The sequence below is a fragment of the Poeciliopsis prolifica genome, unplaced genomic scaffold, assembly GCF_027474105.1.
Source record: "Poeciliopsis prolifica strain line A6 unplaced genomic scaffold, Auburn_PproV2 SCAFFOLD040, whole genome shotgun sequence".
In the NCBI taxonomy this organism is placed as follows: Eukaryota; Metazoa; Chordata; class Actinopteri; order Cyprinodontiformes; family Poeciliidae; genus Poeciliopsis; species Poeciliopsis prolifica.
The window spans coordinates 1,082,210-1,098,222 of NW_026562415.1; the positions used below are offsets into that span (position 1 = coordinate 1,082,210).

Below are 16,013 nucleotides of genomic sequence, written 5' to 3' on the forward strand. Positions count from 1 at the left end.
CCCAAGTGTTTCCACCCGATGGAGAAGCGACCTCAGCTCAATTAACTGATCTAATCAGGTCCATTGGGTCAGAGATAGGAGAGTCTATCAAAATGTCCTTGATGCAGAATGCTGATTCGGAGCCTCCACCTGTCTCAACCCCGGAACACTACAAGAACACTTCACAGTCATTTCAAGGTGGTACTACTGTTATTGATGCATCAAAACTTAATCTGGTGTTACGCTCTGATGTTGATGTTCCACCCTATTTCAGGGGTGACAAATCTGATAAATGTTCTGTTTTTGAGTGGGAAGATCTCATGCAGGCATACCTTAGACAGAAAACCTCCACAGACGCTGAACAGGTAGGAGTGGTCATGAACAGATTGATGGGGAGGGCAAGAGATGTCACTAAAGTTTGGATGCGTAGTAATGCAAATGTTACTGATGTTTCTGTTATCTTTAGCATCCTCAGGCAACATTTTGGTGACACTATTCATTCAGATCTACCTTTAGCTGACTTTTATGCTAGCACACCATACACAAACGAGGGACCTCTTGATTATTGGATACGGCTTAATAAAGCCGCTGAGGTTGCTGAACGGTGCTTGGCCAGTAAGGGGGAATTGATGACTGACCTCAGTTCGCACCTGGTGCTCATGTTCATTCGCCATTGTCCTGACAAAGAGCTGGCGCTGGTTTTTAAAACTAAGCCTTCTCGCAACTGGACGGCGAGTGAAGTCCAAAACCATTTGGATGGGTATTTGAGAGACCGCATGGTTGTTCGAAGCCGTGGGACACAGAAAGTGGCGGTTGCCGAGCTTTCACATGAGGGGGTGGCTGTCAATGAACAAGCTGTGTTGCCCACTTCTAGATGTGTCCCAGAGCCAGATTGTTCCAAAACAGCCATTGAAAACACCACCATGGACAGGGTCTTAAGTCTGCTGGAGACTGCTCTTATCAGTAACACGCAGGCTATCAGCAACAGACCCAACAAGCAGATCTCTAGACGCTCACAGAAATGCCAGGTTTGTGGCAACCTGCAACATGACACTAGGTCACATTGTAGGATGCATAGATTATGCTTTCGATGTTTCTCTCCAGAGCATATCAGTGTTCACTGTACTCAAACTCAGACACCTCAAATGCACACGATCAGTCAGAGACAGACTGGTTCAACTCAGGAAAACTAGATGGCCCTCATTTAGCGGGGGATGGTGTGGGCCTCTGTGGTGTTTCCTCCAATTTTGATGATGACATTCAGACTGTGTACATGATGGCTTGTGACACAGTATCTAATGATCACACTGTCATTTTCCAAAATGTGGCAAAACTTCCTATCAGTGACAGCCTGTTTTTCACTACAGTGCTAGTTGGCAACAAGATTGAGCTGCGGGGATGTTGGATAGCGGGTCTATGGCTACATCCGTACGTGCGGACATGATCCCTCAGCTACGTGAAGCGGGAGCGATGATGGGAGATGTAATCCCTCCACTAACATTATTCTTGTTGGTGCGGTGGCAAACAGACTGTCCCGGTGGGCATCTGTGAACTGAAACTTAATCTGTTTGGGTTTGACTATGTTGTTCCAGTTTTGGTGGTTGATGGTCAGGCCGATGAGCTCATTGTTGGCACAAATGTGATGAAACCGCTCATAAAACAGTTTAAGTCTGATGAGACCTATTGGCGGATTTTGAGTAAACCGGATTCTGGCTGTTTGGATGAAAATAGCCAGTTTGTCAGATTTTTGGCCAATCTTGAAAGGTGGAGAGGGGAGGAAATTCCGGAAAAAGTCGGGACTGTCAAATTGAAGAAAGCCGTGACTCTTGAACCTATGAGTGAGCATGTGGTGTGGGGCCGCCTCCCACCTAAGACTGAACTCTCTGTGGGGAGTACTGTTGTTGTTGAACCGAGCACTTCACGCTGTGTGAACCGCAGTGTGATGGTCGGTAGAGTGGTTACTCCACTTTGGGGAGGTGGGTGGCTTCCTGTGAAGATCATCAATCCTACTATGGCTCCAGTTGTGTTGAGAAGGAACGCTAAGGTAGCTGATGTGTATCCATGCATTGCTTTGGAGGATTTTGATGGTGGTTCGGAGGTGAGAGTACATCAGAATGTGGGTAGGGCAGGCAGCTCTCATGGCAGCCTTACAGCCGAGTCAAGTTGCAGTGTCAATACAACAGGTGGATCTGGCAAGTTGGCTGATGTGGGGCTGCAGGATCTGTCCATTGGTGCCTGTGAAGTTTCCGAACACTGGAGGGAGAAGCTGACTGACTTAGTTGTGAAGTATGAAGATGTGTTTTCAAGACATCACTTGGACTGTGGCAAAGCTGCTGAATTCTGCCATCGCATCAGGCTTACCGATGAACGCCCTTTTCGTCTGCCTTATCGTAGGCTTTCTCCTGCTCACTACCAAAAGTTGAGAGAGACTTTAGATGATATGGAAGAGCGTGAAATTATCAGGAAGTCGAGCAGTGAGTATGCTTCTCCACTTGTTCTTTGCTGGAAGAAAAATGGTGACTTGAGGCTCTGTACGGACTTCAGATGGTTGAACGCTCGTACAGTGAAAGACGCACACCCGTTACCACATCAAGCTGACATTCTTGCAGCTTTGGGAGGTAATGCATTCTTTAACTCAATGGACTTGACTTCGGGATATTACAATGTCCCTCTTCATGAGGATGATAAGAAATACACTGCTTTCTCCTCTCCTCTCGGATTGCATGAGTATAACCGCATGCCACAGGGTCTGTGTAACAGCCGGCTACTTTTATGCGAATGATGCTCACCATTTTTGGTGACCAGAACTTTTTGAGCCTTCTTTGTTACCTGGATGATCTGCTGGTTTTTGGCAAGTCTGAGGAGGAAAGCCTGCAGAGACTTGAGATGGTGTTCCAGCGGTTAAGGGAACACAACCTAAAGCTGTCCCCATCCAAGTGTCAGTTTTTGAGAAAGTCAGTGAAGTTCTTGGGTCACATTGTTACAAGAGATGGAATTGCAACAGACCCTGATAAAGTGCAAGCAATCATAGGTGTGTCAGAAGCGGATCTTATGGAACCTGATGGCACCACACCATCTCCTAAAAAGATTCGCTCTTTTCTTGGAATGGTGGTGTATTATCAACACTACATTGAGAACTGCTCTGTGGTTGCCAAGCCTTTGTTCCAACTGACTACAGGGACTACCAAACCACGGAGGGGAAAAGGCCGAAAGAAGCAAGCTTTGTCGCGCAAGTTTGTCGCGGCTGACTGGACCCCCGAGTGTAGGGAGGCATTTAGGGCTTTGAAAGCTGCCCTGACGGAGCAGGTTCTTCTTGCCCACCCGGACTTTACAAAGCCATTTCTGCTCTCTGTTGATGCATCATCTTCCGGATTAGGAGCTGTGCTGTCGCAGGTACAAGATGGCCACAATATTGCCAGGCCTGTTGCCTTTGCTAGTAAGTCCTTGAATCATGCTCAGTCCAAATACCCAGCTCATAGGCTGGAGTTTCTTGCCATGAAATGGGCGATTCATGATAAGTTTAGTCATTGGCTGCGTGGACATAAATTTACTGTTTGGACTGACAACAATCCTCTGAAATACATTCTTACCAAGCCGAGGTTGGACGCTTGCGAACAGAGATGGGTGGCCAACTGGCCCCCTTTGATTTTGACATTCAGTATATTCCAGGGCCGCGAAACGTGGTGGCGGATGCATTGAGCAGGGAACCATTTGCTCAGCACAAAGTGATGCACCGTTTGACAAGGATTCCATATGACACTCTGTTGGAGGAGGCCAGAGGTTTGTTTGTGGAGGATGTTCAGAACATGTTTCGCCTTTCGCGGGAAGAGTCTATGGATGAGAAACCCAAACTCACTTCTTCAATTCAGGGCTCTGTCATTGACAGCTTGGATATTAAGGACAATGGTGGGAGAATTTCTTGTGATGAGGTGTCAGCCTTATTCAAGTCTCACCAATGTTGGAGTGAAGGTGCGAAAATGAGAGCGACCTGTTACACCCAACAGCTCGAGGAACTGTTACCAGTGGGGCAGAGCCCATTGCCTGTCCTCACGCATGAGGAGTTGTATGATAAGCAGTGTCAGGATCCTGTGGTCAGCCGGGTTTCCTTTTATGTGAACAGGGGGAGTCAACCATCCAGACGTGAGCGCATTCATGAATCGCGGGAGACAAACCGTACATTGCGACAGTGGGGTAAACTCACGACCCGGCTGGGCGTGTTGTACAGAGTTTCTAAACATGTGGTGAGCAAGAAGAAAAGGTTTCAATATGTGGTTCCAGTTGCTTTGAGAAGTCAAGTGTTAAAAGGGGTGCATGATGATGCAGGCCATCAAGGTCAGCAGCGCACATTGTGGCTGGCCAGACAACGATTTTACTGGAATACAATGGAACACGATGTCAAAGAATATGTGAGTCATTGCAAGAGATGTGTTTTGAGCAAAGCACCCGAACCTGAGGCCAGGGCTCCACTTGTTTCCGTTGTCACATCAGCACCACTTGAATTGGTTTGTATTGACTTCTGGTCGGCGGAGGATGGCAATAACAAGTCCATCGATGTTTTAGTGGTGACAGACCATTTTACCAGGCTCGCATGTGCTTACCCATGTCCAAATCAATCGGCCAAGTCAGTCGCTCGCGTGTTATGGAACAATTTTTTTTCCATATACGGATTTCCAGCTTGTATCCACTCTGACAGAGGGGCTAATTTCGAGAGTTCCCTCATTGCCGAGCTACTCCAGATGGCCGGTGTTCGTAAGAGCCATACGACCCCTTACCATCCTGCGGGAAATGGCCAGGCTGAACGCCTAAATCGCACTCTGGGTAGCATGATCCGTGCTTTGCCTCCCCGGGCAAAGGAAAAATGGCCTCAGATGCTGAACACACTGACCTTTGCCTATAATTGCACGGTACATGAAACAACGGGGTTTCCACCCTTCTTTTTAATGTTCGGGCGAACTCCGAGGTTACCTGTTGATGTGATGTTTGGAAGCGTTCTCCTAGATGGAGAGACTACTGACATTGACAAATATGTTCAGTCACTGGGCACAGACCTCAAGGAAGCAATGACTTTGGCTCAGCAGCATGCTGAGAAGCAGCAACTGAGACAAGCTGAGGTGTATAACCGAAGATTAAGGGACATTCTTTGGAGAAGGGAGACAGAGTTTTGATGGCTAACAAGGGAAACGGGGGAAGAGGAAACTGGCTGATCGTTGGAAGGATACAGTTTACATTGTGGTCCATAAAAACAGTGAACTGAACACCTATGTTATCCGTCATCCTGTTACGGGACGAGTTAGGACAGTTCATAGGAATCTGATCATGCCTGTAAACTTCTTGCCTTTGCCATCATGGGATGACTCTGTGTCTCAGGTTTCTTTGTCGAACACAGCTTCAGAAGGTGGGTTGTCAGATGATGTGGTTCCAGGTGAGCGGAACAGTGATGCTCGGACAGCTCGCTGGGTTTCCTCCCTCCCAGAGTCTAGTGTGGTGCGGACTGCCAGGGAAGTAACGGTAGCTAGTGAATCTGAAGCGATTGGAGGGAATAACGATAGTGTTCAGGGTGGAGGGATCATGTCTGCCTGTGGGGATGATAGAAGCGTCGTGGATGGGGTGGATCATGGGTCGAGGAATTCACACTTTGAGGATAACAATAGTGATCGGCTGTCAAACTCTGTGAGCATGAGCTTACATCCAGGTACCACGATAGGTTCAAACACAGCCGTTAGTGGCACACATGTGTCTGGATGTGACACAGTCGTTACAGTTGTACCCTCTGGGATCCCTTCGGTTGTTCAAGGGGAAGGGATACGGACGAGATTGGGTAGACTTATCAAACCTGTTAACAGGTTGATTCAGACAATGTCCACACAAAGAGTTAAAATTTTGTCATAGATCCTTCAGGGACCATTTATTGTGTTATTGTGTTTATTTTTTTATTGGGACTTCTTACACTGGGGGTCTGGTCGTACTTTTATTTGGGTTGTCCAATGCTTTGGACACTTTGGGGTAATTTTGGGTGTACTCTGTGATGGATGTGTAAGTGGCACGTCTTCTATGGTGAGGTGGGGACTTAGCTAACCCTCATCTCTCCTAATTCTTCATTGAATAGCTCTTTGCTGGTCGGCCAGTTTGGTCTTGTATGGAGGGTACACTTGGGTTACATGTATTGGTGTGGCCGGATTGGTATTTATTTATTTTTTTTTTTTCTCTTGACTGGTTATATGTATATATTTTTTGTGTTGTTTTATTTTGTTTAGTTTGTTTTATTTGGGTAGCATGCCCACAATCTAGTGTAAAACAGTGGGGGTGAATGTAGCGATGTGATGTTGTTACACTAGATTGTTAAGTGGGAGGGTGTTCCGATGGGAAATTCTGAGCACCGGCAGCTTTATTTTGAAAGGACGACAGATCCATTGTAATCCAGCGGGCTGTGAAAGGTTTTCCCCACTCTCGGTCGCGCTCTTTCTGTTCGGATTCCGTGGGAGAAGGCGCTGTGCGGGACTGAAAAGTACACTGTTCTGATTGATACTATTTTCTGCCATTTGAATGCAGGTGCATTAAAATCATCTGCACATCAGCTGTTGTTTGGCTTTTCTTGCCTCAAAAAGACACAACGCAGGATTAACTACGCTACACTCGCGTTCATGAAACCCGGAGAAGGAAACAAAGCCGTCGCGCGGTGCGCAACGGAGAGCTTTTGGTGATCTTTTTACGCGGCAAGAATTTTCTCTCTTGCAAACGCTTTGGAACCAAGTTGAGCCCCAACATGCTCACATGTACATGTTTAATACACGATACAAACATCTGAAATATTTCTTTGAATCGCAAAAGATGGCTGCGCCACTAAAGGCAAAAAAAACTCCCATCCGGTACTGCTGAAGGGAGGGAACAATTTACGCACAAGAAAATGTGTCGCTGCTTTAATAATCGCTAATAAGTAGCATTTTTAGACCTGCATTATTTGGCACGTGGCAGGCCTGTAACAAAGCAGTAACCTGTAAAGTAACAACCCTATCCGACCTCCTATAATAAACAAAAACGATGGCCTTACCCTCCCTTTGTCCTGGTTGGCATAGAGATGATGGTGTCCTCCATCCAGTCGTCCTGACTGTACACACACAGTTGCAGTCCTTTCACTCGTGGTTAATGTATAATGTGAGCCATATGGCTTTGTAAAATCGGAGCCTTTATGTCGATGCCACTTCGGTGTGTGTAGACCCAACTAATGATATTCAATTAGTCATTAAACAGGCCCAAAGACGAGCCATGTGTGGGGTTTTCACATGAGCTAATATTTGCTTGTCAAATATTTCCCCTTGAAAGCGTTTACAACGCATTTTTATCGGCTGTCTGCCCAAGGAACATCTGTGAGGATGTTAGCCTCCCACTTCTGGATAAGCGAGGTCCCCCCAATTGGTCCTCTCCTTGCGCCTTTATAGGTCTATTTGTTCACGTTTTGAAGGAAAATGTAATAAAACGAGAGAACCTGATGGATTTATGATTTATCAAAAGCACTTTACCATATGGCAGTCATCATTGGAGCAGATTTCCAAATGTTTGCTTTATGAGAGGAGGCCAGAGATCCTTTTAATCCGAGGCACTTCAGCTGTGAACGAGGATGCTCGTGTCACGTGACTGCAAGCCCGGAGACACACTGGAGCTGATTCATCCGATTCCCGGAGAAGCTGGGATCAATTAGTTGCCAAATGTGAAGCTGGAATCAACATGAAAGTTTAAAAGCTAAAATTGAGCGCGCCTCAATCTCTCTAATTAAGACTACCAGTCACTGCGCAAAAAGGAACTGATGAGAACACGGGAGGGAAGGTACAATGAAATCATGGAATATCAGGAAGATTTGCTACACTGTCATGAACTAGGATTTAAATTTTTTTTAGACGTCCCTTAAATATGAAAAGTGCCAAGTGAGGATATTCCAAGTAACTCATAATGATCAACTTCAGTTAATATTAAAGGGATTTCAGGTGACAAACCAAGAAAGTTGTGCCTAATTATGAAGTGCAAAGAGAAGGATGCATGTTTCTTATTAATTTTTTTTAAATGTTTTTTTTTTTTTTTTAGAAATTTTTGACTAAAAACAGAATGTGGTGCTTCATTACTTGGTCACTTTAATTAAGCACCCCTTAATAAATTCCAGCGCAACTTATTTTCTTGAGCCTGAGGAAATAAGCTTACATTTGTAAATAGAGTTCAATTCTATGTAAAACAAAATCTGTTTTATTAAGGGATCAGAAGTTTGTTACAGAAACTGAACAAAATGCTTCATATAACATGGCTCAAACCGGACAGTCTGTTTAAATCATGGTCAGGACATAAATTTTATGAAGCACTGTTCTATTAATCGCGACAATGGAAAGCAGCACATATGATGTATAATCTCATTATAGTAATTTTAAAATATAAAAAAGAAAGAAAATGCATAGTCCTCAGATAACTTTCATTTAATTTGAACAGACAACCACAAACTGAAATTTACTTCAATTGGATATATTGCAGCCTAACAAAAAGGAGTGCATATTTTTTGAAGTAGATGGAGAACAATACAAGATTTCAATTTTTTTTAAAGAAAAAAGAAAAAAAAGAAGGAAGAGTTGTGTAATGCAACAACTTGCCATCAGAAATTAGTAAACGAACAAACGCCCACAAGGACACCCTGCAGTTTAAAGCCAGTTTTACCCTCATTCTCCCTCCCAGCTTTATTGACGTTGCAGGAAGTACGCAGGGCACCGCGTTATATTCCGCTCTTGTGGGCTTATAAATCTCCGCCAAGAGCTTTGATTCCACACACTGTCAATCCTAAGAGGCCTTTAGGCTTCGAGCTTCATCCCGAATTCGGTCCTGCACAGAAATGTTAGGAGCCTGGAACCAAGCGAGGACGTGCGGAACAAGCATTAGTCTGCAAAGCCAAGGTTAGTTTTGCACTTTTTGTGAACATCTATCAAACTTTAAGCTGAGTTATAAAATTGAAGATATGTTAATCACAAGGTGGCGGAAGTGTCAACCAATTAGGAGGAACCTTTCTCAACGGCAGACCTCTACCAGAATCCAAGAGAAGGAAGATGATTGCGCTGGCCTCGGAGGGAGTCCGCCCAAGTGACATATCCAGAATTCTTCGGGTGCGCACAATCCAAACAGCTCAGACAAAACATGTTTCTGGGAGGAAAAAAAAGAGCGTAATTACAACGGGAACAGGATTGATCAAATGAAGTCGATCTGTCATAGATTGCATTAACGCAGTGCGTCTTTGTAGGTTTCCAACGGGTGCGTCAGCAAGATACTGTGCCGCTACAGGCGCACAGGGCTGGTGAAGCCCAAATCCATAGGAGGCAGCCGCCCTCGGCTTCTCACTCCCGGCGTCATCTCCACCATCATCCAGTGCAAGAGGGAAACGCCAACTATTTTTGCTTGGGAAATACGAAAACGACTTGCAAGAATTTGTAAAGCCGCAAAAATTCCAAGTGTAAGTGGAATAAAGAATGCTTTTAAATTTGACCTTTTTATCTGCAGTTGATAAAACTGTTTTGCGCGCCGTTTCCTGCAAGGTGTCATCCATAAATAGGATTTTGCGAAAAATCCACCTGGATCACGGGATAATGTGCATGGAGGTCAATGCTCCCATCAGAGCTGAGCTGGGTAAGTTATCAAAAGATCTTACTTTGACAACAATGTTGTACACTCATTAATTGTGAAGAGTTTCACACTGATCTTTTGTTTTAAATATACCAAGTCATGTTGTGGTAAATCCTTGCAGTTAACAGATAAATATAATTGAATCAGCTTAAACCTCACCTAAACATATTAGCTAATTTCTGATCTATTTTTTAGAGTGTATTTACTTAAACAGGTAAAATTCTTAATCATTTGAAGGATAACTATAGACATTTTGCAAAGCTTATAAACAAGATATAACATGTATTTTGGAATGTCATAATCCAGACTCCTCTTCCATAATGTGCATTTAAAGAGGGTTTTCATCAGAGGTCCATTGTTGGACCTCTAGTTTTCCCTCTAAGTACTCCCTCTGCATGGGTTTAGTTTTAAAGCTAACCTCACATTTCATTTATTTACACAATACCACTACTGGTGAAATGTGACTCTAGGATGTCTTAAAATCCTTTTAGAGTACTTGGAAGGTATTATGATGTGAAAGGCTCTAAGCTAAAATTAAATGAAAACAAAACAGAAACCTCATGTCTTAGAAGCTTCAAGATTTTGCTTGTTTGAGGGATTTGCGGTATATACATTCTTTTTTTAAGGGGTCTCACACCACCTCAGTGAAATCAAGAGCTGGACTTTGACTGTGGCCCAGGGCCTTACTTTTTTTTTTTTTTTTTTAACTAGTTCTTAATGGATTTACTGGTGGAGAATGTAAAGTCTATGCATCACTCACATATTTCAAAGTCCAGTTATGGTCCAGTACACATTTTTTTTTTTTCTCAAGGAACTTCTGATAAAAGGTTAGAATTCATACTTGATTTCAAAGGACCCTGGTTGTTGAGGACTTCAGTTTTCTCTAGGGCTCGCTCGCTAATGTTTACTTTTTTCTCACCTTGAAAGTAGGATTTGTGAAGTATTTTTGTGATTGTAGAGGCATCTACCTTCACATCAACAGTAGCAAGAGACCATTTTAGGTCCTTTGATGACATCTTTGGTTATTATGCACACCTTTCTGAAAAAGTCATGTTCAAACTAGGGGGTGTAATTTTAATAACTAAAACATACTTTCAAAACTTATTCATACGCGTTATATCTTGTTTATAATCAAACTGAAGTGCTAACCAATGTACTTTTTGCAGATCATTACTCTATGGTTGAAGAAGTGAACAAGCAAGTGATGAACTCTGATGAGCAGAAACCTGAAGGTGCCCAGCACAAGAACCGCACCACTTTCACCCCGGAGCAGAGCAGAGCACTCGAGCGAGGTAATCATCCAGTTCATCATCCTGTGACATTCCGGCGTGTTTACGCTCAGGAAAATACACGCTCATCTCTCTCGAACCAGAATTTTCCCAGAGCCAGTACGCTGATCTGTATACAAGAGAGAAGCTGTCAGCTGAAATTAAACTTCCTGAGGACACCATTAAGGTATACTTTTGATCACCATAGTAGTTTGTATACACAAACACAATCAACATCATGAAACATGATGGCTCATTTCCTTCTTGTAGGTATGGTTTTCCAACAGACGAGCTAAATGGAGGAGGGAAAACAAACACAGAAGCAGAACAAAAAGTAAGGATGTTGGGGTAAAAATACAACACAACTGTGTATTTGGGAGAAACTGCAAAGCAGGGTTTAGTTTGCAAATAATTGTGCAAGTGTCACACAAATAGCTGCAAGAAAAAAAAAGAAATTGCATTCATATTTTTTTAGAAAACAAATCTCTTCCCTACAGCCTCAGACCTGCAGCAGCAAAGAGACTGCCTTCTTTTAAATCAAGCCGTCACACACAGCTTTACGTCACAGGTAGGTTACTTGTAGATTAAGCTTTTACACCTCATTTGGTCTTTGCTGTAGAACTTAAAACTCTGCTTGAATCAGTGGTGAGGGCAAACCTAATTACATTAAGTTTTTCTGGCTCTAAACACATCAAAATGTCAGATTTTCATGACATATTTATGTCATGTAGAAATGACTGATAAGTCACATCAAAGCATTTTTTCTCACATTGTGATATATATCAAAACATTTGAAATACAAACGTATTTGTTCAGCTTAAAGTAGGGATATTTTTCAGGGGACATTTCTATATGTATGGCACATGTCAAACCGAAGGCCCTGCAGGCAATTCTGGCCAACCGTAAGTTTTGATGAGGCCCTCTGAACACTAGGGACACATAAATAGGAACTTCAAGCTAACAGTTGTGTCCTCATATTGTACTTTATCAATCAAATAAAAGCAGTTGTAATCTGTGTTCTGACAAATGTGAAAAGATGTACATTATTTAATTTTAAGAAGTCTATCAAACGCAGAGACAGCTATTTATATCAATATTTTAAAAGGTTTAATGGGTTTTACCAATTCATTCTGACATAACTGGCCCTTTGAAGACATTCATGATCTTTATATGGCCCAAAAAATAATACTATACAATATCATTGCAATAGATGAGTTGAACTACTGCATAAGTGCTTACTGTTTTCATAGCATTTTCTCATTTGCATTCTGTAGCTAAAAAAACTGAAGAGGTTACAAAGTATCAAAAGGACTTCATTTTATAAAGGTATCAGTCAGGAGAAGGTACATGGTAGAATTTTCATCGGAATTTCTGTGGAAAGGATTTTGAAGTGATTAATCACTGTCCCATCTTTTACATTAAGTATGTCTTAATTTTAACAATGGGAGATGTACACATTCTTAAAAACGGTCATTGTTGATTGTAGGAAACGGATGCATTAAGAATAAACTGTCAACACAGTTTATTCTTACCCAGAGTCTCCAGGAAGCTACACAATGGCTTCTTCTCTCAAACAGCAGCTGGTAAGATCTTTTATCAGAGTTGAATTTTAATATGCTAAATAATCTAACCACTTTTATGTTCAAATTATTAGCCTACAAAGTTTCACTAATTCTATTCATGGGTGGAATAGTGAAGACTGCAATAAATAACTAGCATTGCAATGATAACCAAACGCATAATTTAGTGTTCAATTTGGACAAATTCCCTGTAATATTGGGTTTCAACTACTTGCACTCTACTTCTGCAATCCATTTATTTGCAAACACCTGGAAAGTTTTACAATTTTCCAATAAAACTAATTTGCAGGAAGAGTTGACTCGTAGGTACAGCTTTGATTTCTCTGCCAGCTACATGTATTTTTGCTTGCCAAAGTTTATTTTATTACTTCTTTAGATTTGTTTCTGTTGTGTACTTCAGTTATGTTGCCACCCAAATGTATTATCAACACGCATTTGAAGAGAGAAGGAGAGACAGTTATTAATGACACCGGTATAGACTATTATATATTTAGGCTCTAAATGCTGATGTTCAGATGCTTACAAAAGTCGCTTAAATATACATAAGCTTCATTTTTGGTAAATTTTCCAGTGAAGTTGCTTGATCCCTTCTAGTTTCTTATGCTTAGAAAGTATGACTTACAGGTGTGCAGGTGTATTAATATGTGTTCTCCCTTAGTTCCTCAGCAGGTGTTTGACACGTTGCCACACACCGCAAATAGGACTCCACGGCAATGCAACAGAGATGCAGTCATGTTCCCTCTGACTCAAGACAACATGTACCCAAAGAATGCTTTCCAGCTGGCCTCTGAGGACTTCATAACCCACTCCCATGTTTGCCAGCAGTGGAACAAGCAGAGCACATCGTTTATGTGGAGCCAGTTTCAAACAAATGGGAACTTCCTGTCTCACCAGGATGTGCATCATCTGGGGCGCATGGTATGAAAGTGAGAATGATGAATGAGTTTAGCATGCAGAGTTAAAAATGTAATTCTAATAGATTTTCGTAAATTACCTTTTAGACTGCAGAGAATTTCTGGCCAGTAGATGGAGACAAAAGACTGACATTGCAACAAGTCCTTCACACTTCGCTTCTGTAAAATGGATATACTGTGAAAAGATAAATTCAGTATTGCAGAAAAGATTTGTTTCATTGATACTAGAAAATTGATTCAGTAAAATATTACATTGAAAAGATCTGTCACATTGATTATTTGAGAAGATAAAAATAATGCAATAATTTCCCTCAGAAAACAGGAAAAAAGTAAATCCAGGATGTACTAAATAAAGTTGGAAAGATTAACCGTTTTCTTTCTTTCACTGGAATGTTTTACTGATGTGCCTTTCCAGGGAACAAGTTCTTAAATACTAGACTCAAAGCTCTGAGGTAACCAATAAACGCAGGCCTTGCTTCACAGGGAGTAGATTTTTAGAGGGTACATCAAGTGCTAACAGAGAAAATTAAAAGATAAATTAGAAAATGTTGCATGACCTCAATCCGAAGCACTTTCATGTTTCTTGTCAGTGAGTTGTTTGGCCTGATGACTTGTCAACATAAATCAAAGCTGCACGGATCATTTGCAATCACCATAAAGTAATATGGTTGCTATCGCTTTAACAGCCTGTGGGCTTTGCTGTTTTGCAAAAGTGCAGAAAGAGGTGAAGGCAGCCTTCCAAGATTTTCTAGGGAAAGCCAGTGGGAGAAACTTTAAAAGAGAAGCTTCAAAAAACTCTGAACATGACCTGATATCTGCATGGCTTCACATCTGTTTTATTACTGTAACAGGGCAAAGGCATTGAGTTTCTTTAAGTCCCTTTACAACAGCAAAGAGACAATATTCTGAGATCCCTGATAATTAGCCATAAGGGGAAGGCCCAGGATCAGAACACAAACAGCTTGGTCAGCAGTGTGGAAATGGCCTACTGACAAATGACCCTCATTGGAATAACACCATGAAGGTGGATAAGTAAATGATATCTCCACATGACAGCGTCTAAGCAGTAATTTGTACAATTACTTCTGTGCTGATGTGATTCATCCAATGAGCTTAATTTGAGCTAAAAGAGATGACCACCCACATTGCAAACCTAATACCGACACACACATAATTTTCAATGTGATTTTATTTAAAATCAAAACCAGAATTCAACACAGTCCAATTTAAACCAAATAAAGTAAAAACGCAAAAGCATTGCACCAGAAGTCCTTTCAATGGTAAAGAAAAACTGCAGAGATGAAGAAAGTAACACTTGCATCAATAACTTTATATGAGACAGAGAGGCAAGTCAGAGCCCTGAATATTTTAAATAGAAAGGAGAAAAATCTCCATCAATGGGTATGTTGAGAGAAAACAAAGTACTCAAGACATAAGGACTAAGCTAAGAGTGCTTTTTCTTGAACTGTGCAAGGAGTATGCACTTTCGATTTCCACAGGCAACAAAATCCAAGAGTAGAGGTTATTGATGGCAGCAATAACTCAGTTAATGTCTTGCCATGAAAACTGGACAAACAGGTAAGCCAGAAGCTTTGAGTCAGGAAGGGGTTCCCCAAGCCCCCAGGAGCTACGATCCTGCAACTTTTACATGCATTCCTCTTCAGTAGTTAACCAAAACAGCTTACCAAACTAGTTATTCAGCTCTGGAGAGGCCTGGTAAGGACTCATTCATTATCATCAGATGTGTTGCGGAAAGGATGCATCTAAAAGGCATGGGATGGTAGCTCTTGAGGATTGCCCTCAAGCACCACTGGTTTATGGCAAACAAAAACAAAATGACGCAATTATTGACCAGAATCTGTAAGACAGACAGATAATTACCCAATTCTGAGTCAGGATTCCTTTTATGTAAGAGAGGTAAAAAAAACCAACAAAACAATTTAATAATGCACACTTTTTCCATCTGCCTAAGTTTAACTGGGCATGGCAGCCAGCACAGGGCGTTTGCCAACCTCTCCTGTTTTTATCTTTTTACTTGCTTCAGTAGACTTGACACACTGAAAGTGTGTGCAATTTTTACTTTTCTGTTAGTTTCCAAAGAAAAAAAAAGTGGAACAAAAACAAATGAAACAATGCATAAAAAACATCTTTGAACAAATAAATTTCACATTCAGAAATGTATAGGAGGAAAAAAACTATACATCACCAGAAACATCCCTGTGCTTGTCAAACACTGAACAGCTTCACTGAATGAAGCAAAAAGGAAAACAGGTGTATGGCCAAAGCTAATCAAATTCAAGGTAACCACACCTGTTGTTCCTGGCACTATACTGCCCCCTTGTGGGTCAATGGGGTAATACAACCACGTTAAAGTACACTATCTTAGCTGTACATTAGCAGTACCCCATTGTTGACAAACCACAAGAACAAAAAAGACACTGGTGAACACAAAGCACTCACTTAGCACTTTTCGTTGAATTTAAAAATTAAAAAACAAAAACAGAAGGCTACACTCATAATAACATCAGCTCTTTTAAAGTGAATAGCAAAAGAAATTAGCAAAGTTTAGGAAACTATGCTATTGGGTGCTATTAGCACCTAAATGCCAAATTTCAGAGGGATGTATT

At 41.8% G+C, this 16,013-nt stretch overlaps 1 protein-coding gene across 1 annotated transcript; it reads left to right on the top strand.

Annotated features, from left to right (window-relative positions):
- The first annotated feature begins 8,750 nt into the window (after window positions 1-8,750).
- Window positions 8,751-13,754, top strand: pax4 (paired box 4). The gene is made up of 11 exons (XM_055054834.1): window positions 8,751-8,903; window positions 8,980-9,110; window positions 9,245-9,454; window positions 9,537-9,627; window positions 10,791-10,916; window positions 10,997-11,079; window positions 11,163-11,226; window positions 11,390-11,460; window positions 12,379-12,475; window positions 13,131-13,390; window positions 13,474-13,754. The coding sequence occupies exons 1-11, from the start codon at window positions 8,843-8,845 to the stop codon at window positions 13,549-13,551; spliced, it is 1,272 nt and encodes a 423-aa protein (XP_054910809.1). The 5' UTR covers window positions 8,751-8,842; the 3' UTR covers window positions 13,552-13,754.
- Window positions 13,755-16,013: the final 2,259 nt, after the last annotated feature.

What these genes read in the sequence shown, in the direction of transcription:
- pax4 (XM_055054834.1), top strand. Translation starts at nt 8,843, where the DNA reads ATGTTAGGAGCCTGGAACCAAGCGAGGACGTGCGGAACAAGCATTAGT. An exon ending in TCCCATCAGAGCTGAGCTGG is followed by an intron (nt 9,628 to 10,790) that starts GTAAGTTATCAA and finishes TACTTTTTGCAG; the next exon opens with ATCATTACTCTATGGTTGAA. An exon ending in TGCATCATCTGGGGCGCATG is followed by an intron (nt 13,391 to 13,473) that starts GTATGAAAGTGA and finishes ATTACCTTTTAG; the next exon opens with ACTGCAGAGAATTTCTGGCC.